This window comes from Numenius arquata, chromosome 10, assembly GCF_964106895.1.
Source record: "Numenius arquata chromosome 10, bNumArq3.hap1.1, whole genome shotgun sequence".
Classification (NCBI taxonomy): Eukaryota; Metazoa; Chordata; class Aves; order Charadriiformes; family Scolopacidae; genus Numenius; species Numenius arquata.
The window spans coordinates 45,565,044-45,591,019 of record NC_133585.1 but is presented as its reverse complement, the minus strand read 5'-3'; the positions used below and the strand labels follow the sequence as shown (position 1 = coordinate 45,591,019).

At 40.9% G+C, this 25,976-nt stretch overlaps 1 protein-coding gene across 1 annotated transcript in view; it reads left to right on the top strand.

Annotated features, from left to right (window-relative positions):
* SCFD2 (sec1 family domain containing 2) overlaps positions 1-25,976 on the top strand; it is a 196,645-nt gene that overhangs the window by 78,127 nt on the left and 92,542 nt on the right. Inside the window, exon 5 of the mRNA XM_074154896.1 lies at positions 9,225-9,474. Within this exon, the coding sequence (XP_074010997.1) occupies positions 9,225-9,474 (250 nt within the window). The remainder of the gene's footprint in view (positions 1-9,224; positions 9,475-25,976) is intronic.

Here is a 25,976-nt window from a genome sequence, read left to right as displayed (position 1 = left end):
TGTACATTCCAGCAGTTTTTGGCATGTATGTTTATCGTAGTGGTAGATTTTCACTAAGATTTTTGGCCTTTCTGTTAAGAAAAAGCAAAAGAGAAGGGATAAGGAGAGAGAATGCTGCTTTGCTCAGATCTGCCTTCATTTCCATTGAAATTGTCATCAAAAAGTTGAGTCTCAGGGATACTGTGAAATGAGGTTTGTTTTGGTTAAAATAGTACCCTTATTCGGCATATTTTATGTAACAGTATAATCTCTAAGCATCGCTAAAAGCTTTCAGGTGTAAGTTTGGCCCTAACTTATTTGGAATCATGATTTGTATGATGCTTTGGTGCAAACTGGCATAGGTGCTTGAGGCAATGTGTGATAGATGTCCTGATTGTCTGTTATTATCAAACTTCTAGGGGCAGAAGTTGACTGGATTTGTTTGAAAACATTCGATGGTGAGGTAACACACTTAAACACAAAAAGCCAACAGCAACAAGAAAACAAATTTCTTCCAAATGAACCCAAGTAGTTGTGTGGGCTCCAAACTCCTTTTGTTTTTCACCCCTTAGGACTTCTTTTCCCATTTTGCCCTTGTCCCAGGCCATCTCATTTTTTCATTTCTGGTACCAGTGTCCACCATGGACTGAGCCATCACCAGAAGTCTGGAGGGTTCCCTGCAGCCCTGAGGAGTTTCTGGAACATCTGCCGTTAGATTGGTGTAGGGGTGAAGGATGATGCGTAGAACAAAGGGCTGAGAGACAAGAGGTGCCTCAAAAGGCAAGAACGTGGAAGAAAAGGCACAAGATGGGGTTGTTTTTACCGTCGGTCTCCTTTTATAACTCACTGCTGTGTGCCAGCCCTCACAGCATGCCCACTATTTCAATATGTATTACTTTTATCCTTTCTGCTATTTCTGAAGTATTTTTCCCTTGCAGTTCACAATTCTTTTCACTCCAATTAAGCACTGTGCCAAAGAGTTTATGGTTTTATTCACCAGATGCATTTTATGCATAGTGTTTTATCGCATGAGACCACTGAGTTCGTGCTTTCTGCTGGTTTTCTGTCCTTTTACCCTCCAATTTCTTACTGAAATATGCATGCCGCTGAGAGCATCTCCAATAATTTGAGAATTGGAAAAATCATGGTTTCAACTTTCCTTGTTTCTCCTGTGCCTTTCTTGACTAGATTCAAGAGCTGTCTCATACTCTGAAATTTTCTTCTGTCTGAAGAGATGTACATAAACTGTTATTCTTCCCCTTGATAAGCCAACTCTGTCATTCTGAAGAAATTTACTCTTTTAGTTGTAAAACTAACTAATGTCTCTCTAACATTATGTCTAGTTTTCTACAGCTGCTTAGAAATGTGGACGCTGGAACTGGGCATGATGTGTTGGAATTAATCCTGACAGGGCCACATACTGTAGGAAACCTGCTCCCCTGCTTCTTTCCCCTGGACGCTGTATTTTGTACTTCGTATTGGTCCTTTTGCCGTGTCCTTGAGGTAAACATGTCCATTCTGGATTGGATCAAAAATGTAGCTGAGCTAGTTTGCTTTGTCTAACCATACTCAAAAGCAGCCGCCTACAGAAGATCAAGAGAAGAGGACAAGGTTATATGATACTCTCCCAGCTCCAACCTTTTTGAGTTCTGCGACAGATGTGGTTTCTCTGTATTTACTAATATTTGATGGAATTTTTCCCCCTGTGAGTTTTCCCAGCAGTTTTGTGAACCCAAGTAAGAATTTAGAAGCACAACAACCTTTGGCAAGGAGTCCCACATCTGAGCAAATCACATGAAGAGCTACCTCAGTTTAATTTGCTTTCTAAACTGGCTCTTACCAGCTTTGTTTATTGCCCCTTAGTTCTTGTGTTGGGGCAGAGAGTGAGCAGTCAATCTCTACCTGCCTTCTCTAGTCCACTCATGAGGTTTTAGACCTTTTATCCCCTTTGGGTCATCTCTTTTTCCAGCCTGAAGGGTTATAGCTAGTGATCTAAGCAGGGATTCACGTCCTTTCCTTTGTCCAGAACATCTCTCAAATCTTTTTCAGTAACCATCTCCCAGGATAGAATTCCCTCCTTCTGCAGGTATGGCCTGCACTATTGAAGGACTGATTTGTTGTAGTATATTTTTCTTGATTTATACCCCTTTTATTTGTTTTCTGTCCTTGTGGATTCTTAATCTTTGCTTTGTAGTGTCTGAATGCTTTCCCATTGCTCTTCTCAAAGCCGATGTGAGTTTTAACCTCCTGGGATATTATGTTATCCCTGTGCCCTTTTCTCAGTTTTGAACCCCTGCCATCTTCTGATATTTTTCCCAATATCCTAAGGCTTATAAAAACAAACAAACAACCTCAAAAAACAACACACAAAAAATCCTGACACATGCAGCACCAAGACCTTTCTCCAATGCATGTTTTATCTTCGCTGTGCCTGTACTCCTTTTTCATTCTTCTGACACCGTTTTTGCCACGCTGATTTGTGTTTTTCCCGAGCCTGTCTGTAGAAGCCATCACAGCTAAAAGCTTTCGACTGAGTAGGTTGGAAGCACTCCCTTTTTAACTTGCTGATGAGTCTCTCATGTCAGACATGCGGTGATTTAAGTAAAATTGTCCTTATCCTTGCAGAGCTTTGTCTAATAAAATCCAGACTTATTAAATATCCTTTTTTTCAGTATCCTGTTGCTGCTGAGCCCCTATGAACCCATTAAAATATCTTAACACAGCTGTACACTTAGATGGTTTCCAAAGAGGGAAAAACTGGACCGTATGATGTAATGATCCATCGCCAGACAGCATAACTCACTGGGATGAGGTGATTTCTGTGCTGTGGAAGATTAGATATCAGCAGGTTTATTAGAAGCTTTTGGGATGGCATTTAAATTTTCTCAAAATGTATGTATAAGTCTTGCAGTTCTGACACAGTAACTGAATCTGCCTCTTGTAGCACAAGAAACAAAAACAGGAAGTTGCAAGATGATTGAAAACGGGAAATTGTTGTCAAACAACCATGGTGCTCAGTAAACACAGGAGAAAGGTGATAAGAGGAATTCTTAATTATGTTGTTCAAAATATAATTTCTTTTTATGTCCTAAGGAAGTTAGGTTAAAGAAAAATACTGGAATACGCTACTTTGGCGATGGGTTATAGGTGGAATCCAATTGCTTAGGTCATGATCATGGGCTAGGGAGTTCCTGGCTGAGAGAACTGTCCTGGGCTTTGCTTTTGTTTTGGTTTTAGAAATGATAGGGCTTGAACAGCTTGTTTAAAATATTTTTGTTGTTATCACATATTAGCTGTTAAGTGTCGCTGGTGTGTTTTTGGAATTATACAAGACACATGTTAAAAAAATTTATCTCTGACCAGAAGAGCTTACAAATGTTGTGCTTTTTAAAAACTTTGTGCTATAAGTTAATTTTTCTTGCCTTTGACTCGTCAGTATGTTTTGCAGTAAGTGCTAACATCCGGCATAGATATTCAGCAGGTATGAATTGGCAAAGGCCTGTTGATGTCTGCAGTGTTGACTGATAGACACCAATTAAGAATCTGACTGTATGACAGTGTATTGAAGAAGTCATCCAAAGAGCAGGTGATTATTTATGTAATTTTCTTTTATATCTCTTGGCAACCTTAAACTCTAGTTCATGTAGGCTTCACGCCAGCGCTGTTGCCTAAGGAAGCGGTCCAGTCCTTGGCTTTCATGGCTAGCATGTTTCTGTGGCCAAGCAGTAAACCCGAGCAGAGAACCAGTCTGCTTGAAACTATTTGTTTTAATGCAGAGTCACAGGAACGCTTCAGCAGGCGCAGAAGCAAGAGCCTGCTGTGGTGGGCAGGAGGCAAGAATGAAGGCCATTTGGGAGAGCGTGCAGATAGGATGAATGTGAATCTGTGTCTTTGACAGCACGAGCCAGGTTAAAAATAGCTTTTAAAAAGCTTACTCGTCTTCTTTTATTTGCTTTTTATTTGTTTACGGTAGAATTTTAAGACTCTGTCTACAAAGTCGTCCTGGAAATTGTCTCTTCAGTTTTGAGAATATGGTTCCTGGGGTGATGTTCAGGGTGGGTGATAAACACAGAAAAGGGGACAGGAGACAGAATTGGCTCCATAGGGAAATTTCATTAAAGACAGAGGAGTCGTTAAGAGTAATGACAGGGGAGACGGGTCCTAGATGCTTTTACTGTTTCCTGTGTCTCTCACTAGCAGTTTAGTTCCCCACTATTTTCTTATTACATGTATTCTTGGGGGATTTCTGTATTGTCTGTCCAGTGAATAAACAGATGCTGCCATTAAAGAGAGGAAGATGCAAGTCTCTTGGTACTGACCGGGGCAAGTCATAAACCTGTTTTGGTCCCCAGCAAAAGGCAACCCTTATCTTTAATGACTTTTTTTTTTTAATTTTTTTTTCCACTGCCATTTACTGCCATGGAGGCGGCCATTTACTGCCAGCATCTCACACCTCCACTCTCAAGCTGCTGTGAATTCGCTGGATGCTTCATCTGCTTTCCCCTAAGGCTAAAATTTGCTCCTTCCCCCTGCAAGGCGAAGCTTTGTCAACCCTCCCCAGCTGGAAACATCAGTTTGAGACTAAAACTTCTCTGGTATCCAAGCTTACTTCCTGCAAAAGGAAGTGTACAGACGGTGGACTTCAGTTATCAAAATTATTTTATCCTCTTCTTAACTAGCCTGCCTGAATAATTGGATGCTATATATTTTAATGCTGACAGATTGAGGGGTTTCCTTAATGGTGGGACTGTAGTACTTTGAAAGCCATCGTTTTTTGTGTTGTATTTTGGATTGGTTGTTCTTCAATCATACCCTACAGTACATTTTTATCAAAACCTGCCCAAGTCAAGAATTATAATGATTTCTAAAGCTTCATATGGAAAAACATCGTTCAGGTGGTAAGATCATACTTATTTATTGTGTCAAATCACTAGTCACCAATAAGCCATTTAATGAAAACTAAATACATTAAATGCTTGTTTTGCTGGGAGTAGAGAGTACAGACATCTTCTCACCCATATGGAAGTTATGTGCAATCAACCCCAAATCTCAGGTGGCCAAACAGTGTAAAACAGCGAGTCCCAGAACTGCAGCATTTGATTTATGGGCAGCTGAGCACCACAGGCAGCGAAGGCTCCTCCTTAGCTTGGCAGCCCCTCTCGTTTTTGCTAAGATGACTACTGCTGCAGAGATCTGTTGCCGTCAAAGGATCCAAGCTGGTTTTGCATACCCATGGGGTCATCCCTTGGTGCCATTGTCACTTTTAGCAGCCAGAATATTCTGCCTTCACCTGGATAGTGGGGAAGCTAACACAGCGTATGGCAAAATCACAACACACAAAATGTCAAATCCAAGTAAAAAATGACAAATCAAATAGGGCAACATTGGAAAGCTGCTTATTCCACAGCTCATGAACCCTCTTTTCCCCCCTAAGTTGTCAATTAAAGCAGCTTCTATTAAATAGAGCAGTCCAGGACTGTGGGGCAGCAAATGACCCAAGGACTTGTAAATTTTCACTGGTCTTTCTGCTGGTTTTACCTGCAACTGGGTTTTGGGATTGGTTTTTAGTTTTGTTTGTCCCCAGTGAAATTCTTCACTGTTTTAAAGCTGTGTGGTTCCCATTCTAAAAAGTTCTGTTAACTCATGCGACCTCTGAAGGAATTAAACATGTTTTGCTTCCTAAACGGAAAGCCGCTAGAATATTTACATAGTGAAGTAGTCTCTTAAGATTTATCTCCTCCTTCCTCCTGGATTTTAAAAGAAAATAAATTCCACTTGCTTGAAGTTGATTTTTGCTTTAATATTTTTAATGATGTGTTGAGGACAGTGGGCTGGAAGAGCAGGGATTAGAGTGCTCAGTTCTCTTCTCAATTTTGTCAGGGACACGTGTTAATTCAAGTAAACTCTGACCCTCCTCTTCTCTTCCTCCCCAGCACACTCTGTTTTCTATTGTGTAAAAGATGTCTCAAGATATGTATGGCTTTAGATTCTTACAGGTTTATTTAATACTGAAAATAATGCCTTTCGCAGAAATGCGAAACATTTTTTCTTGGGTTTATTACACTTCCTCTTAATTCCTGTAGATCCTTTAAATCACATTTAAAATGTCACTTTTGAAGCACAATATCATGTTTAGTGTTTAAAAACTGAGAAAATTATTTTTGTACTTTCTTCACTATCCTCCCATCTGCCAAAACTTGGGCCTTTTGCAAAAATCAGCAAATTGACGTCATTTCATTTACCCTTAGGGATAGTAAATTATTACACAGCTTAAGTTATAAAAATAAATAACTAAGGAGGGTGGAGAAAAGAGATGGAAAACAACAAAAATCTATCACAAACTCTCCCTGGATTCTGAAGAATATATGATTATAGCATTAAAATGTCCAAACAATGCAACCGAGCAGAAGGCATTCGAGCTTGGGCCTTAACTGGCTCTGCATTAAGCAGCGTTAATGTTTTTATACAGCCTTTGGAAAGCCCAGAATTGACCTGTTTTTATTATTTTTATTGGCTCCCTTGATGATAGACAAATGGGGCTAACCTGAGGCCAACATAACCAGCAGGAAATTTGGGTCATGGGTAGTTACATTTTTAAAACTTGTGTTTTAGGGTTGTTCAATCAGGGTAATTGATTGATTGTTAGGCGGTGCAGGGAGCCCCTAAATCATCGGAGGTGGCCAGATAATGACAATCTGCCAGTGGATTTTGTTTGAGGCAAATTTCCCAGCTCCCTGCGGAGCCGTGCTCTGCAATGAGGCTACGAGTCCCTTTTTTTTTTTTCATGCACTCTCCAGTCCAACTGGCCTGTTTGGACAAAATAGCCTCTGAAACTTGGCAGTTCCATTTGAAGTCCTCTGTAGTGCCATTTCCCAAGAGATAAGGGAAAAACATTCCAGAGAAGTTCATACCCTAGAAAGACCCTACGTGTGTTCTGAAGTTAACGGTTTATTATAGCTCTTTAATTTTTTTTTTCTCTTTCATTTTTACTTTGAAGATAAGAGGTGGCAATTGTTGCTTCAAGTTGTTGAGTTCTAGCCGGCCCTACAATAAATCATCCTGAAAGTTTAAACCAATTTTTTTTTTATCATGTATGTTTGAAAGTTTGCCAGAGATGCTGTACACATGTACTTTCAGGAGCCGCTATCCTCAAGCAGGAGCTGTTGACCCTTCTGTTTTATACGACCATGTGCATCCTCAGTGCTCCATGCATTTGGATAATTTGTGCACGCAAAATAGAGGTTTTTCAAGAGCACATCTTGGTGTTGTAGGAGCATGCTGTGAGTGAGATATTTAGAGATGGGGTGAAGTAGAGAGTTTGTGTGTTCGGAGGGGGGAATAGATGATATGCCAGTAGATGATGTTCGGTAATATGTGGCATAGGGCTTGACTATCCATAAAAGTGAATTCAGATTTTTATAGATTGAAGTTTGTCATCTGTTCTAGAATAACTCCACATGTAGGTTAATCTTCAGTTCTTAGATTTTTAGGACTGATTAGGCTTTTGTTCGTTGCAGGTGGCTTCCTCCTGGTAGCTGCATACCTCTGAATTCCTTGAAGTTCTGTCTTTTTCCATTTAGGATCTGGATGATCTCATATTTATTGTGCTGACATACAGATGAGAATTTCTTTGTGTCACTTTTCAGGGAAGAGAGCAGGTAATATTTAATGGAGGCAGGCCTGAGTTGAAATTTGGGAACCAACAGCCTGGTCTTGAGGGTGGCCCAGCTGCCAGCATGTGCCAGACCAGCGCCAAGCACCGTGGACTTGCTTCCCAGGCAGAGCAGTGCCTGGACTTGCTGTGCATGGGATGTAACGCTCCCTGCCCAAACACACACTGTGCCAACCCCTCTCAGATTTCTAAATGTTCCTTCTTGGCTCCCACGTGCTTTTGACCGCTGTAGCTTTGTAATTTACTGCTTCAAGTCCACAGTGTGCACTTACTGTTAGGTTTAGCATGTGGGCAGTTAGAAAATTCTTCTCCAAGGTATGTGTTCGAATAGGAACATACCATCTTGACCACATTAAAGTCCCTTGAAAGATGGGTCCATGGCAAAACTGGTATGTCAGGAGCAGGGTGGAGCCCAAAGTCCACAGAAGTGTTGTTTCCTATAGTTACAGGCTGGAAAAAAGTTGCTTGAAAGCTTGAGTAATTTGTGCTTGCTTTATGGTCATGATCTGTAGTGGATCGGTGTAGGTATAAAAATTACAGTTCACGGGATGCTTGTTAATATTTATGAGGTCGTCAAACAACTGAAACAAAATAGAACCAAAACCAAGACCCCCTAAGTGTCGTACAGAGTATGCCAGGAGATGAAACTTTCCGTTTCCATGTTCCTCAAGTTAGAGTCTGAAATCCCTGCCCAGGTTTCAGAAAAAAAAATACTGTTGTCAGAAGACCTCAGAACTAAAGTAATGCAGTTAAAAGCAGTGATAAACCTAATTGTTTGTTATTGTAGAAACCTGTGTCTCTTTCTGTTTTGTTTGTTTTGTATTTTATTTACTTATTGGAATCTATTTAAAGGGTATGCTGTTGGCTGTGGTGCCTATTTACCATGACTGTTTGAAGTTACTGGTAGTAACAACCAAGAATTAATGTTTGCAGACTTGACTCTTTGGACTACGAGAGATGTGATGTTTCGCTGTACACTAGGAATTGACCCACAGGTTTTCACAGGGAGCTGTTTGGTGCTCACAGGGCAAGTGACACCGGTCACTTAAACCACACGCTTCACAGGTGATTCCTTCTGTTTCTAATTTTTTGGGTGTCTGACTTGAAAGCATTGGGTCAGGTTTACCGATGTGCTGAGAGCTCGCAACAGCAACTGAAGTCAATGGGAGCTGGGCTTTGAACTCCCTGCTCAAGTACAAAATAAGGCCCAAGGAGGAGGACCAGAATTTAGAGGACGTGTTTGACCTTGTGTTTTGTACCATTTTTACCAATACCGCAAACATTGGTGCTCCCATCTTCACATCTTGCTGGTACATGGAGAAGATCTAATCATCAGGCTTTTCAAGTGCTAAGAGGCTGCTGTCGTGAGCACCTAGGAAAAAACTTGTAGGAAACTAATAAATTTGCTATCTGAGCAATAAGTCACAGGACGATGTGCTGACAATAAGAATGCAAATATTGAACAATGCTGATACTACAAGAAATAATAACTTGTGGATGCCAGCAGGAGTATGTCTGATGGCTGATAAGCACTACAGGGGCAATCTGACGTGATCTTCCCTCTGTTTTTCAGACTATTGGCGAGTCAGAAATGCCCAGTGTTTTGAACCAGCTATTGCCAATGATCAAGTCTTACAACGAGAGGACGAAAGATGATTATACCTGTGAGGACTTCCTTATCTTGCTGGTATACATGTATTCTGTGGTCGGAGAAATCAAAAGTGGAAAAGAGCTGGAGGCAGCTGAAGAAGAGGTGAAAAAGGCCCTAGTCAAGGCCATTTGTGATGAGCCAGAGCCACCTCCTGTGTTGCGGAAAATAACAGGTAAGATTCTGCTTGCGTGCTGAGAAATTGGATGGCTGTGAACGCGGGAACTGGGAGACACATATAAAAGCGGCTTGACTCGTCTGTGGTGCTGAGGGTACATGAGTAAGCACAAGGATTTCCTGTAGATTTGTTCCATCTCCCATGTTCATGTATGCCAAATGCTGACAGGCTGTTCTTGAATAGTGCTGAGTCTGATGAAAGCTCTACAAGTTGTTCTTTTTGTTAAAGGTTGGCTAAGTTTGCGTGTTTTCATAAGGTAAGCTTTTCCACAATTTCTTTCATTGATCAGTGTAAAGTTGACCCTGGGAAGGCAAAATTAATCCTGGGAACATGTTCAGTGAACCACAGTTGTTTTGTGAACGCGAGGAGCTGGCCTGTCTGGCATGAAAGAAGAAATGTGTCTAAAACCAACATTGAGCTTTTTGCTGAAACGACATGAACATTAGCCTTTAAAAATAGCACGCTAAGCCTTTTTTTAGATGAGCACTCATAGAGCAGAAAAGCCCTAACCTCTTGCTGCCACTGTCACATGTAAAACAAAAAAAAAAAATTGTTAAAAATTAAAGTGAATGAACTATGGCTCAAGGGTGGTGTATCTGAATGGCAGAAGAGATCTTCCTTGCTGGTGTCACTTTTCTTAATATTATCTAATAGAGAGCAGGTCGTTGACCCAGGTCACCTTTGAGGTAGGGAGCATATGAACATAAAGAAAAATGTTGTGAGAAGCTGACATTGAAAGCCTTTGCCAAGAATGGGCCTAGATGGAGAGTCTCAAGGGCAGTGGAGTAATTCTGCTCTTGGTTATTCTGGTATTATTCCCTGTAGATGCTTCCGCTTCAAAATATTGGTGTGGTCTGACTGGTCTTCTCTTGCTTTGAGTGTAAAATAGTTTAATGGTTAAAAGACACTTACGGTAGAAATGGGCGTGTTCAGTCATATTTGCACTGTGCTGTTATTTTAATGCTCCTGGCCATGGGACCCACAGTGTTCCAGGCTTCTTGCAGACTTTTAACTCTCCTGTTTTTCGGTATGTACAGCACATCTTGTCCACTATATGGTGCTTCCCTCACAACTTCAGTGGTGTCTCCTACTGAATACAGTGCAGTCATTTCTAAACCTCCATTTTCATATTTTGCATTTTCTTCTGTAATTTGCAGTGGTTTGGATCACAGTTTTATGAATTTCCCTTTGTTGTGCCTAACATAAGTATGGGAAGATCTGAAATCTCTCAAACTTCAGTCGAGTACCAAAGAGGAGCTGCGTTCCTGTGTACGTAGATGCTTCCCTTGTTGCTCTCTGTGCTCTCAGGTTATGTAGTTGCAAGCGTAGATGGAGATCAAAATGAACATTGTGCTTGTCTTATGTTCCATAACCTGTCAATAATTCCACAGGTTTTAGAAATACGCTTTTGTATGCTTGATCTCCAGTGTGTGCATATTTCCTGAGTAAAAGTGAGTATCTGGGTATTTGCTCACAACTTCTGGGCAGGTGAATGAAAGTTTCAGTACAAAGATTCTTCAGTTTATGAAATAAAATTACTTCTGTCTTTTTGCCTAGCGGGTGGACTATTAGAAGCATGGTGGGTGTCTGAAGTACGGCGTTCACCTCCTTAGGCATAAGTGTTCGCTCTGTTACGTGGGGCATCTGCCTGTGAAAAGGAGAAAGCCTTGACGCTGTGCAAGCGCTGTTCAGCAGCAGCCAGAGCATTCGTCTGTTATCAACGCGAGTTTAGCTGCAAATCCAAACCACAGGACCCTACAAGCTACTATGAAGAAAGTTAACTCCATCCCAGCCAGACCCAGTACAGGCAGTTTTAGACCAAGCACGTCATTATTACGTTATGAAGTTAAATGCGTAACACAAAGCCAGAGTCCTCGCATCCTTCTCTTTCCGTATCTGTGTGTTTAGCACAACCATGTTTGTGCTTTCTCCATGAGTGTGCGATAGTGTTTCCCCTTGCTTGCATACTTCTTTGGTTTGTCAGCATTCTTTGTTTTCACATCTTATTTAGAACGATGGTTCTCTTGATTTACTCATATAAGAGGGAAAAAAAATAATTACACTGTCATGACCAAAAATAAGGATTGTCTTGGGAGGAAAGTATAAAACAGAATTTCTAGGAATTCCCTTCAGGTAGTTTTCAAGCCTTTATTCATCCAACAGATTGCTTTCTCAGCATTAGTGGAATCTGCTGAATTTGTAATTTGCTATGTTTGCAGTACAGTTGAATTGGGAAGACTGAGAAAACATGAGCAGCTTTAGACCTAGTCTTCCTTGACCTGTGTTTTGCCAGGCCTGTGGTCTACACCCTGCTTCCCTCTGAATCCTGGTTTGAGGTACACCTTGCTCGCTGCTTGAGAGGCAAAGGAAGTCTGCATGGTACGAGCACACACAAGCTTCCTTTCAAAGGCGCAGCAGGAGGACTTCCATTGTAGCAGGGCTAGAAGTGGGGGAAGAGACGGCAGCACCAGTTTCCCCTTTTGGTACAATAATGGATATAATGGCTGAGACATCTTCTGCTCCCAGCAGAACATGCTACGAACTACAGACCTTTACAGTTCCTTGTAGCAGGTACAGGTTGGCCTGTTTTTATGAGATCAGCCCAGCTCTGCAAGTTAACAACAGCCACGGGTCTGGACAGGTTGTGGTCCAGACCTACAGTGTTCTGCTCTCGTTTTACCTCAAGTCAGAAACAGGAGCAAACCTTTTCTGCTCTTAAATGGCCGAAAATTGACAAAAGTTAATTAGACTAAAATCAATGTCAGTAATTCCTGGAATCTCTCATTCATAATCAGAACAAAGCAAAATGTTTGCAGTCTTTTATTTTGAATTTTCCACCAGGGTAAGTGATAGGAAGAATGTGAAATGGGACATGTCAGGAGAGGAAAGAAGCCTGGGGTAGATTCTGGGTAGATTCGAGACACTCCCTGCTGACTAACTCCTCGCCTCCAGGTTCCCGTGTGGGACCCGAGTTCCTGAATATTCGATATCCGTTCTGCAGTAAATCTGCTTTTACTGAGGAGCTTCACCTGCAGAGCTGCAGGTTTAAGTTTCAAACCCTGCTGACGACGCGTGACTGGACAGCTTTGGTTATAGCAACAGATAGCAAAAGTCATAGTTGCCTTTAAAAAGGCATACAGAATACTAGGCAGGCTGCAAAGCACTTCAACGTTGAGAAATGCCAGTAACTGAGTTTCCCATGCAACCATCGTTTGACTCCTGTGTACGTTGTAGCACAGCCTTCAATTTCGGGATTATATAGTGTATTTTCTATGAGCCGTGGCTGCATTCGGTGTATGGACCGCACACCACCAGAAAAATATAGCTTCAGTTATTCTTACACATGGTGAATAAGTACTAATAAAGTAAGTGAGACTTTCTGTATGATGTTCAGCAAGTAACTTTCTCTGGGTCTCAGCTGGCAGTTCATGAAGGGGACTGGCACTCAGCTTTGTGTGACTAATTTTGGAACTTGAAGAAGAAAAGCATTAAATTAAATTTTAACTTAAATTAAAGGTATTAGTGATTACATTTCTTTGAACAGAGAGGACTTTGTGCTCTGCTTCCCCATACAGCTGGTGCCTGATGTTTTGGTTTTAGTTTGGACCCAACGCTGTACTAAGGCTGTTTGGTTGATTTAAGCTGAAATCCAAAGCCGTATCTCGGCTGTGGCTCTGAACTGCTGCCTAAGCCTTTTGCTTTCCTCTTCTCTGCAAAGCATGGAAGGTGTGCAGTCTTGACAGTGACATTTTTGTTGGTTTTATTTGTTGTTCCCATGGAGTCGCTTGAGAAATAAAATGCAAAACCCTCGTAAAACTTTAGAAAACTTGACTTTTGAGGTCAAGTCATCAGTCGAAGTAATAGCCTGGTTTATACGAGGTATCTTTTATTCCTATTAAACTTGTTAAATGTAAACCTGCTTGCGCTTGCCCGAGTCTGTGCCTGTAGGAAATCTCCAGCGATGTGGCTCCCTCGCAGAACTAGTGCAAACCTCCCCCCGAGGATGCAGCTCATGAGCTCACGGCGGGTATTTATGCTGCGTCTGGTTTTTGGTGTTACCCAGCGAAACGGGATTAGTATTCGCAGTAGTGGAAAAGGCAGCGATTCTGGGGGATGTGAGTCTATCCATCCAGTTGGCCACACTGGATTTCCCTGATGTAGCCGAGATGATTACAGCCCTCTGCAGAATACGTTAAGATGCAGCGCTTGCGTAAGCTTATATTGTGAAAGAAGCATAAAGCGCTCACAATTTCCTGGCTGTTGAGTGTTAGGCTTCGCAGCCTTATTGTTGCCTGAACATATGTTTTCCAAAATATTTGTACAATAACGCTCTGCATTTATGTAACACCTTGTTTCATTGAAGCACTGAAAATATTCTGGAGCTGTTAATTAAAATGAAAATGCAACACGTTAATCGCCCAATGAGATTTGAGAAATATGATACAATTTTCTTTGCATGCATATAATATAAAAGTATATTAGTGGTGTTGTTTTTGATGGAACTGTTAAATAATACGTGTTGTGGTAGACTATCTTAATGCCTTGGGTAATAAAACTGAATGTAACAGTTCCAAGATTTCTCCTGGGTGTAATTTACCGCAGACATATGTTCTTCATCACAGTTTCCAGCAGAATGTTACAAATTGGAGGGGAAACAGAATAGACCAAAACATAATGGAAAATTATGCTTTTCAACAGAATGCTGGGTTTGGGGGCATTTGTGGGAGGAGGGATGGTTTTTGGCAGCCATTTTAAAAAAAAAAAAAAGCTGTAAAATATCATATTTGTTTTATCATTTTATCTGCTAATCTAGTTTTGTAAATGTCCACGTAGAGCTGTGTACAGCTACAAATGTATGCAAAAAGAGTGCAAATAGAGCCGCAAAGCAATTTTAAAAAATCTATTTTTTCAGCTGCGCCGTTCTCTCTTTTTCAGCTGCAAATCTCTGTGGGAGCTTTGTAGAGTAGATCTGCCTTTTGTGGTGTTCTCCGGAGCTACGCTGCCCACCTCAGTAACTCTCAGCTGGTAGGGCTGTAGTCATCAGTTACACCCTCTCAAGCACAGGAATCCTCTTGTGCCAGGAGTTGCTGTTTATCAGCCTCCAAAAATGGAAATTTTTAATCATACAGTGGATTTCTGGACTTTTTCCTTGCTTTTTCTAAATTCTACGTGTTGAAGTGTAGGCATTGATTGTTGTATTGGGTTAGACACAGGGTCTTGGCTGCTTCTGATTGTCCTCAGCACATGATTCCTGTTGCATATTAATGAGGCTACACATTAATGAAGGTATCATTACCTTACTGCCAACGTGGCCTAAGTATCATGAATCCTAAAATCAGTCCCGATTTTGCAATAAACATTTACATTCCTAGACAGGGACGGCCAGTTCCCTCGGAGGATCGACACACTCACTTTTATTTGTCTGTGGTCTTGGCTTCACTGCTGGTTTGGAGCAACGATTTCCCAAATTTGGTTGTATTACGGGTAGGTAGGTATGGAATTAGGTCCTTGGCTGAGGTTTTAGTGTAGCCCCTTTGGACGTGATTGAAGGTACCACCCACCTTATGTAGGAGAGGGCTTCCCCACCTTTGCAGTGGAGGTGTAGCTCAGGTATCTGCTGGTGAGTTCTTTTTTTTGCCCACACATTCATGCAGTTCAAAAAAATACTGTGAAACTACCATTGTTTAAAACCATTAAATCCAAGAGTAAATTCCAGGTGATTTTAAACTTTCCATGCTTTTATCAAGAGTATTTTCTATAAAGTTAATAAAGTTTCCACTAGTTCAGTGAAAGGCTAGCCCTGTCCCTCCCTTGTATAATAGCTTGTTTCCAAGTAATCCATGAGTTTCACAACAGAACTGATGAAAAAAAAAGTCAACTTGAAGAAGACATTTGCGCTTTTTTATTTTAATTTGCTGTTTATTGAGAATTTAATACTTACTACAAAAAGACTTTTTTCACATGTTCTTAAAATCAAAACACATTATTAATGGCAACATGTAGACAAATTAAGAGAAGGGTTAATCTGGTATTTCTATGTAGTGTAGGTATTTATGCTGAGCGCTATAACTGTCTATATTTATCCAAAATAAAATAAAGCTGCAACCACATTGTTTCTTGCTATCGTTGAGGGAAGTAATAGAAAAATCAAAATCAATTATTGTCCCTTCTGAGTTTTCAGAGATGACATAATTCAAGAAATTCAGAGTTCTGTTCTTTATTTTGAATATTTTTGAATATTTTGAATGTGACAGCTGTGCTGTCTTCAAGGCCTTCTCAAGAACTTCCCTTTTGCCTGTTCGCGCTTCAGGAGCTCTGCATTTGTGTTCTCGGCACAAAAGCCAAGAGCAATGTGTTGGTGGTGCTGGGTCCCGCTGGGGCAGTCCTGCAGGTCTGGGGCGCAGGACTCGGGTTTAAGGATTGCTCCTCGGTCCCAGGCATGCGTGGGAGTCTGGCTGCCGGTACGTTTAGTCGATAGGCATCAGCTCCCCACCAGAGCGAAGGTTTATAAACTAAACTGTTTATGTTAAAAGTTCATAGAGTGGGTTACAGAGGGTGGGGGAATACCTCAACACATCAAATAGCTAAACATTTTGAATGTCCAGACAGGCTGCTCTCTGAAATACTGGTTAACTGCTTCTGGTTCCTGATGCTAAAGGGTCATTTTCATGCCTGATGTTGGCAGGACATCATTGCGCTCCGGTTTGAATTGGGAAGAAGACCTCTTCCCACCAGGTTCGGCTGTTGTGTGTCCATGATTAGAGGCTGTGCCATTTGGGGAATCTGCTCTGCCCTGTAGCCTGCAAGTCATGACCGCTGCTCTGTAATGAAGGCAAACACCAGAAATGCTGCTGTGTATGGTCTGTGTAGAGCTGAATCTGCTGTGATTTAGGGAGGAGCTGTAAATGCTGGTGTGCCGTGGCTGGGCAAACTGCAGGGCTGTTGCCATCGTCATGGATGCATTACAAGAAAAAAAAACTTTCTCATAGGATGGCTCCACTCAGATGATAAAAAAGAAAGTAATCTCAGATTATGGCAAAGTTTCTTTCTCCCATGCCCCCTGTGCCTCCCCTAGGACTGAGTGGATGGTCCTTGCCCCGCAGACCCTCCCTGGCTGGCATGCAGATAAGGCATAGTTGGAATGAGTTTTCCCTTTTGCGGTGGATGACGAAATGTAGTCTCTATCACAGAGCAAATAGCTTCATCCTGCCACAGAGCAGACACCATTACTGCAGCCAGATGAAATCCAGACAGTTTTCTCCCCAGTTCTGAAATGGGAGTTTGATGCCCAGGAGATGGGTTTATTTCCTGTTGCCCCAGCTAATTTTATAGAAACCTAAAATACCCCTCTTTCTGACTGGCAGAGGGTATGTGTAAAATGACCTCCTGGTATCGGTCTTATTTTCTTGATGCGTTTGGGAGACTATCCAGTGGAAAGTATTTGTGATCCAGCAGTCCCAGAGGGTGGTGGATCTGACGTTCACCCTTCCAGGAGCACCGGGAAGACATGAGCAAAGCTGCTGCCCCGCCGGGCGAGAGGGGCTGCCTGGGGAGCTCCTGCAGTTTAATTCACCCTGAGACACCGTGACACTGCAGTCCTTTGCTTCACAGTAACAGAGCTATTGGGGAAAAAGGTAAACTTCACACGTCACAAGAGGATCCTCACAAGAGGGTTGTTGAGACCTCTGCAAAAATGGGGAGAAATGGGGTATGCACCGAAGCAATGACCTGCTCTGCTTTAGCCACTGACCCTACAGACGCAGAGTACGTGTCCTAATTCTTATCAGCCCTGCATAGGACCCTCGAGCTCTCTAAGAGCCCAGTACCTCTCCACGGTGACCTTTCCAAAGGCTTCTTCCCATTTTTGTTCAAAATCCATGGTTGGCAAATGGGAGATGAGCGAGCCACATCAGCGGTCGCTGACTTTCGGGCTTTATATCACTCCCTGGGTGGATTCCTGGGCTATTCCATGGAGAATTTCCTAGTGAGCTGTTTTGGAGACAAATTGTTTGTACTAGCGTTCTGGATTCATTTATATCTAAATTTACATATGCACCTTTTTTGTATGTCTTAAGAAATCAGGCATATCTTAAAAATCAGTATCAGACTATGGTACTAGAGGTGAGAAAATCAGGCCACTTTGTACATACTCAGGGATATTTTGTTTGCATTTCACGATGTACATTAAAATGTATGGTAGAAGTCAATCCCAATGGAAGCCCACTGGTGTTGGGGGGTTTTTTTTAATCTTTTTTTTTTTTTTTTTTTTTTTTTTTAAAAAAAAAACTTTCATATGTTGTCTGTTTATTTTGTCTTCGGCACCTGGTCTCAGTTGGCTCCAAACTGGATAGTAATATTCATTGAAGTGTTTATAACATGAAGTTGTTGTTTTTTTTTTTTCCCCCTTTTTTAACATGAGACACATGCCTGCAGCTCTGCAGGCCGCTGTCTCGCTGCCAACTTAGCAGGACAGCCAACTGCAACAGGAAACCGATATGGTGCAATTTTCATTAGTGATTTGTATTCTCTTTCAGCCTGCAAATTCAATAGCCTTTAGAAGATGCTCCTAACATCAAGTATCTCTTCGCTTTAAGCATAAAATGAAAACAGAAGGTGCTTTACAATTAGGCAACTTTCTAGAAGGTAATTGTATATGTATGTGGTGAGGCTAAATCCTTTTTTTCTTCTTTCCAGGTGAGTCACTTCCTTGCAAAACCTTAAAGTTTTGGCATATTGTAAAATTATGAGTAAATTCTTGCTGTTTTGCAGAGCACACCCAGCCTGGCAAGCTAAAAATAGTGAACTATTAAATAACTGTCAAATTAAGGGGGGGAAAAAAAAAAGAAAGAAAGAAAAAAGGACTTGTTAGTAGTCACCACCCATAAGACAGAAATCCACTGAGATTTTGGGGGTTTGTTTTTCTTGTGCACACAGCCACAAATGTTAAGGTGTTTGCTGTAGATTGCAAAATTTTGCTTTGTTACATTTGAGTGTCTTCTTGTAAGGGCTTCTAAGTATTCTGTTATAATGCTTGTCAATTTGGTATCTCTTTTAAATACCATGCTGTGTGCTGGATCTGATGGCACAAGGAGAGATAGCTCTGCTGAGACAAGGAGGAATAAATGTCAGCTTTATATATTTCTGGTTGTTTTCTTCAGCTCACTGGTGGTGGTAGTTCTCTTGTGCTTACCATGAGATTTAATGAGGGGTGTATTCTGTCCTTTGAGTTTGGGGCAGTCAGCCTATTTCAGGCCAGCAATCTCCATGTATTTTAGTGATAATGCAATATGTTGAAATCCAATATTTCAAGAAGCAGTTGAACCCAGCTGTAAAATGGTATCATAAGGCTTTGCATTAATTGCAGCGTTAAACAAAAAAAATCTCTTGAATAATTGGTTATAACCCATCTTCTATTTTGCTAAACCTTTGCTGTGTTGGTCATCTTTATATCTTGACAGCAGAACCAGGAATATAAAAATCACACTGAAAAGAATTTCTAGAATTTAATAAATAACTCGGTGATTTATGGCTTAAACATATATCACTTCTCCATGCAGCTCACCGGTCAGCATGCCCTAATTTTCCCCTCTTCATCTCAAGCTTTGGAGACTCATGGATTTTGTCTCTGGAGGTCTTCTTGTTCAATCATTCATTATTATCAAGATAATTTGCTTTCACATATATTATATTTTAAGGGTCAGGTTCTGCTTCTGTATAAATCAGTGTGAAAACATAACAGTGCTCTTCCTGCTTGCAACAATCTTGAGATCAAGCTTAAGGGGCGGATCAAACTGTCATGATGTGGTCCATGGATCGATTCTGATGTAAGGGGACAAGCAGGATTAAACATTTTCAGTGATCTGTCAACCTTGCTAATACAACTTTTTCTTAATAGAACAATTTAAATGCCTGCCTTAGAGTTGTTGTTAGTGCTACAACTGTTTTGTTTTCACTAACATCTAAATATTGTCACATACCATAGAAGAACAAAAGCATTACCTTACTTAATGAACACTTTCTCACAAATCTCTTCATGTGTACTCAAGCCCTGACTATAAACCTAAGAGGCAAATCTCTCATGGTCTTGAATTTTAAATCAACATGGGGAAGGTGCTCTCATAGTCCCTTTCTCTGTATTTGTTCTTGTTTAGTTTTAAATTTTATAGTTTAGTAAATGTCACCTCTGGTGGTTAAAGTTCAGGTCAAGTTACATTTTGCTGTGACCCTCCTGCTCTCTTTTGCAGACACTGGGACTGTGGTCTGTCAAGACAGGAAAGTTCACAGATCATAGCCTAAGGATTATTTCCCCCCCTGCTCTGTTTCTTGGATATCCTTTTGTCAGGCAAGGAAAGTAATGTTTGTAAAATTGGATTGAGGGAGTTCTGTTGAGAGTTTTGTGTAAATAACAGTGATGTTTGTGCTGTACAAAACTTTAGAAAGCACTATGCATCGCTGAGGCTGATTTAGAACCAGATGTCTGATTCTCTTTTAATTTCCCGCTTTATTCATTAAAATAAACATTATTGTGGAAATACTTGCCTGATGAGAGGTGGCAACAGCCAGTCATAGTCAATTAGACACAATTATTTAATGAAAAACAATACAAATATGTTGTTGACTTGCATGGATTTGGGTAAATGTGGGGAATGCGTAGATATAATGTGTGAATGTTCCTGGTTTATTCAGTTCTCCTTCATCAGGCTTTTGTTTCGGGTGCCATCTGTGCATATTTCTTTTACAAACCTGTGTATACTGTGTGCATTGATGTAGTCCCAAGACTTTCAGAAAGATAGAGGGAAAGATAGGTAGCTTTGGAGTTATAAGCATTCCCCAAAGACTGTTTTATAGCCCAGAGGAGTGCTCTGCCTGCTCACCAAGCAGAGCTACCCAGATGACAGCTTCTTTCCCAGGCTGTTACCAAATATCAGCATGTATAAACCCAGGAGGCTCCCCAGAGATATGCCCCGATCCCAGCGGGAATTCTGCCTTTCTTCCTTATGCTCTCTTAAACTGTTGAGCAATTGGAGAATATATAGACATGGAAGAGGCTTGTGTTAGCTTAAAGGACATTTGTTAGAGGCCACAAATGAGAAAAACCTAACAAAATAAAAATTTGGAATTTGCTTCCAGTAGTCTTGCCTAATAGCAGATGAGAATTAGGAGTCAGAGAAAGAGAATCTAATTCTTCTGTGTCTTCTGTGAAGAAGTGTCTTCTTCATCTCTTCGGCCCCTTTCTGCCATCTTCTCCGTGCTCTGCTCACATTCCTGCAAATCCTGTGCGCTAAGTGAGGAAGAAATGGCAGAAAAAATAGTAGAGACTAATCGATTTAATCCATATCTTAATGTTGTTCATTCCGGGGAACCATAATTCTGGCATTTATTAACTTTTGAGTGCTTGCCTTCACAAACTCACTGTCGTTCCTTTGATGCTTCTAATATAATTTCCCAAGTAAGCAAACAAAACGCTTAAAAGCTGAAACAACATTTTGACTGTAGAGAATGGTACTTATTTTACTGGCAAGTTCAAATAATTTGGCTGCACATCATATTTGTCAGCTGCTTGCACTAGTGAAGTCACCAGTGCAATAGCAGGTTGTCTTCCAAATGGACCAAATGTTTACCAGCGGGTAAACATACCGGGTAGGCTTTGCAGGTATTTGACAGCAACAGATTACTGAGGTTTGTGAATTCAATTTGAGATTTTCTGCTTATATTCCTTTAGCTTCTTTTGTCTCTTCATGCCACAGCTCTTTTCCCCCGCCATCCGTCTTGTATTCCTCCCTGTCCATCTGTTTTTACACCTGCCCCCATTTTCAGTCCACTGCCTCAGTTCTTCCCTCTGCCTCTCCATCACCCACATGGATCCAGTCTGCCCTTACTTCCTTGCTACGCTTCCTTTTCTTGCCCAGTTCCTCTTTGTCTGCCTTTGGTCTCCCCAGGCTTCTACCTTTAGGCTGTCTCACACCTCTGCTGCATTTGTGTTTGTGAAGTACCTTCCTACCCTTTCTAATTCCTAATTTCAGGGTAAGCATTTATGGTGGTGAGACTTCAGTGACCAGTTGTTGTATCCCCAGATGCAAATGCCATGTTCTTACTCTCCCACTCAAAGATCTCCTCTGTTCCCCAGAACAAGCTACCGTAGGACAGTTCCAGCCACAACTGGTTGCCAAATTAATTTTTAAAAAGGGAAAAATAAAAATAAACAAAGGCATTATGCTTGTTTTTGTATAGCTCCCTAAAACCCCTCTGTTTCTACCTTTCTCCAGCAGAGATCAGGGATGGAAGTGGAGTATGCTGGGTTTATTCCAACCACCCTACTTTAACCCAAGTTTAAAATAGGAACCTTGTCCGTCTGTCTGTCTTTTTATGGCCAACAGAAAGAGGTTTATCAAGGGCATGATTCATCCTGTTTAGTTGGGTGCCTTGAACCTGCCTTATGAAGTGCCTGTCCCTCCATTCCCAAGAGAAAGGCATGGGAACCATCCTTCACCAAGCTGGTTATGTACCTACGGAGCAGCCATACCTGCCTGGCCTGTGACCTGTCTGCAAGGAGCCACAGCAGGATGGTGACAGTCACTGCCCAAGCTGCTTCTGGGGGCCTCATCAGTAAAGGTCAAGTTATATAGCTTGGATGTTGCTTTATTTTTGTTCATAATTATTCATTTGTGCCTTTCTATTTACTTCACATTCTGCAAACACCTTCTTTCTTCAGAAATAGTCTTATATTGAAAGTTCATCTCTCACCGGTGCTATCCTTGTCTAAAGGTCTGGATGTTTTACTTCAAGTTCTTGGCCCTAAGTTACATTCATGGTGGTTGCTTCTCAGTTCTTGTGTCTTAGACAGCATTTCTCTGTGCAGAAAATACATGTTTACCTGGCATATGTTTCAAGAAACAAGGATATGTATAAGTGATAGTGTATACTCATTTACAGCCAGTTTTATGAGACAAGAAACCACAATCCTTGTTATTTTTGCTTCCGTTTGCCATGCCCATGCGTGCTTCTCCAGCAGATGGTAAGTGGTAGAAATGGTAAAAATTCTTCTGCAGTGTTTCTGGCAGACAGATAGGAGCTGGGAGGGCATCGTGCCTTTTATTTTGCAGTAAGCGGAGGGTTCTGCACTTCACAATTCACATGTCCCTTCCTTAACTAACTCCCTGGGTTTGAGGTGCCGTCTTATGTGTTGTCTGCGCAAATAACTTCTTCCAGTCTCTTACTTGCAGTGGTCGATGGTTTGGTTTGTTTTTCCTTGTAACAGCTGTGATTGTTGGATTTAATATCTATTTGATGCTCGTTTATTTGCTACTATCTCTTTCCTGGTTTCGAGGAGATAAACCGGGATGAGTCATAGAGCACTTATTCCAAGAGATAGCTTCAGCAATCGAAAAGGAACCATGAATACTTCAGGCAAAAGTACTAGATATTAGGCATAGATGGTATGAAGGTCACTGGGTTTTGTTATTTTTTCCCCCCTCCCTAAGTAGATGAAGTTGTCTTCAAACAGACTGCAGAAATACCAATTAGTGTGCTTCATTCTGAACTGTAATCAGATTTAAAATGTAAAAAATCCCTTTCGGCTACAGTATAAGCGGGCCCCTAATTATGAAAGGCATATGTTCCCCTCCATCTTTCTTCCCTCCACCCATGTAGATAATTGTCCTTCTTGAATGATTTCTTCTTTGTCAAAATCTTTGTGACGTTGAACTCCTGGTTTGCTCAAAGCAATGCTGTTATCTGGTGCATTAGGTTTGTGTTGTTGGATTTTCACAGGGTAATATACAATATAGTTACACTGATTACTTGCTATTTCGTGTGTCATCTGTGTTTTGGAATATCTCAAAGCTTGTCAGTCTTCCGCTGGGGATTACATCATTTTGGGGGTCTCAACCGTTCTGAAACAAAAGCATACTTCAGTGGTAAAATATGTATGCTCGGACAGCTGGCAGTCTTTCAAGGCTCCAAACTTGACACCGAGTTAATCTCAGAGAAATGTATTTTCTTCTATTCATAGTAACTAAACAATTATTTCCACCCTGGAAATTTTTGCTTTTTTTTTTTTCTTTTCTTTCTTTCTTACTGTAGGGTTTTCTTTACAGATGGTAATTACTGACATAAAATACATTTCTTTGGGTTTTTTTCCCAGCCACTGCAGGATTGATTCTGGGGTGCTGATTTTGGTTTCTGCGTGGTCTTTGAATGTTTTGGCAATGGTCAATTCAAATTAATAATTGTTTCTTTAGTGGTAAGCCTGATCTGCTTTGAAACGTGTAAGTCTCTCTGTTATTAGCTTGCCTTTTTTTTTTCAGGGGCAGACCTTTGGGGAGAAAGTTACCTGCACCTGCTAAGCTACCTGGTCCCATATTGAATTATAACAACAAATTGTTGTTGTTAACAACAAATTTGTTGTTATAACAACAAATTGGTATCACAGACCATACCACCCCATCACATAAACACCATTTGTTTTGTAAAGGCTTCGTAAGGGTTGAATTGAAAGACAACTAATTGCACTAGGGTGAATTTTATCCCAATATCCACTGTATAAAATGGCTTCAGAGTTGTTAAGAGAAGATGCTAGAAAAAACAGCGATGCACAATTGGACCAAGTGTTTGCCATGCATGAACTCAATTTAGATTTTCACGCTACTCCTGCTAATTTGTTTGGTTTAAAAGATATGTGCTGCATTTAGCTGGTTCTGAGGAAAACCTGTCTGCCAGACTACCAACTCCCAGCTTTTATTTGGGTGGCCCAGTTCCAGGCTCATGCCCTGTTGAGTCCTGTTTCGGTACCAGCTTCTGGAGTTGGGCTCACCCACAGACGGGCAAACCCTGCTTTGGGAGCTGCTGCGTTCAGTGGCACAACAGGAATCTCTCTCGCAGACCCAGTAGGTAAGGATGCAGCCAATGTGAAAACACCTGCAGAATGTTCTCAGCTTTAACAGAGCATCTGTTTTATTTTCCTAAAACATTATTTCATCAAATATTTTTATCGTATCTCCCTAATGTTAAAAATTTGCCTTTCCATTTGAAAGAGGATTTAGGCATAGAGGTTGAGTAACTAATATTAACTAATAATAACAAATATAAAACGTAAATGAACTAATAACATGAATTTATTTTAATTTGGCATATAGTACCAATATATAAATTGCTATTGTTGGGGATATATGTATGGATCTGTTTCTATATTTGATTCACCAGAAAACATGGGCGAGTTAACAGGTTGCAGAAGGTAAAGTTTTCTTTTGATTTTTTTTGATAGATTTTTTTCTTTAATTTGCAAAGATTTCAGGTTTAAAGAGTTATTGGAGTGGGGAATTTATGTTTTTGTTTCAAATAAGATGCAGACATCGCTGGCATGACAGATGAGTTCTTTCTATATGTAGAAAAGCATTTAAATAAGTGGAAAGCAAACATGAAAAAGTCCTGGGATTTTTTTAAGACTGGAGCTTTCAAAAAATATTGCTTAAAAAGATTTTCTGTCTCCCTTTAATTCATCTATATTCCTCTTAATTTTAGTGGAATTTCATTTTAATTAATTTTTTTGTCTTTCTTGTGTGCAAGAACTTTCCAATAGGAAGCGATTAGACGTCCTTCATTCATTCTTTTCAAGGCACACCACTGCCAAAAGAGCACTTTGTAAGCAATTAAGTAGAATTGTGCAAGCTCTCATTGCTGCCGTTTAAATATACGGCAAATCTGATTTCCCGTTGGTTTGCATGCAAGTCATGCAGTCCAGTATCTAAGCATGCGGGTCATGCAAATTACAAGTTTATTGAAGGGTCAGGATACAGTTATCAATGGCAGCTGTTCATAGGGTCCTTAACACCAAACTGAAAATTTATCTTCTGATTTGAATGGTTCTCACCCCTAATAACATTGTAAGTTCTCCGGAGCATTACTATTTTTAACTAAATAGCGGTTGTGTCTTTCAGTTTACTTAGGCAGCGGACCAAAGATCATTGAAGTCAATACGAATTCTTCCACTTACATCAGCGTGCTCGGGGTCATGCCCTTAATAAACTCTTGTGTTCGCTATCCAAACCAGAGGAGATTACGGAATAAAAACTAGCACGGTACAAAGCAAAATGGCTTCAACAATAGCCTGAAATACTAATTCTCCCTCCAGGCAAGCCAGCGGAAGATACAAAAACATCCCACGGGAAAAGTTGGACTGTTTGTTGCATTAAAGTTACCTTTCAGCTAACCTAACCGTGGTAAAGACCTTTTGGCGTGACCACCTTGCCCACACACCGATGTGTGTGATGAGAGGTCGGGGCGGGCGATAAAACGCCACGTGAGGTTTCCGAGTGTGAGTGTTTATCGTTAGGCAAACACTGGCTCAGCTGTGAAGCAGAAAGAGGCGATTGATCTTTGTTTTGAAGGTCTTTTAATCAAGATAGAACAATTATATTTATACTGCAGAAGTTTTGAAAGACGTGGTGAAGGTGATATTAATACATAAGACACCCTACATCAGGAACCCTGAAAATATGCTT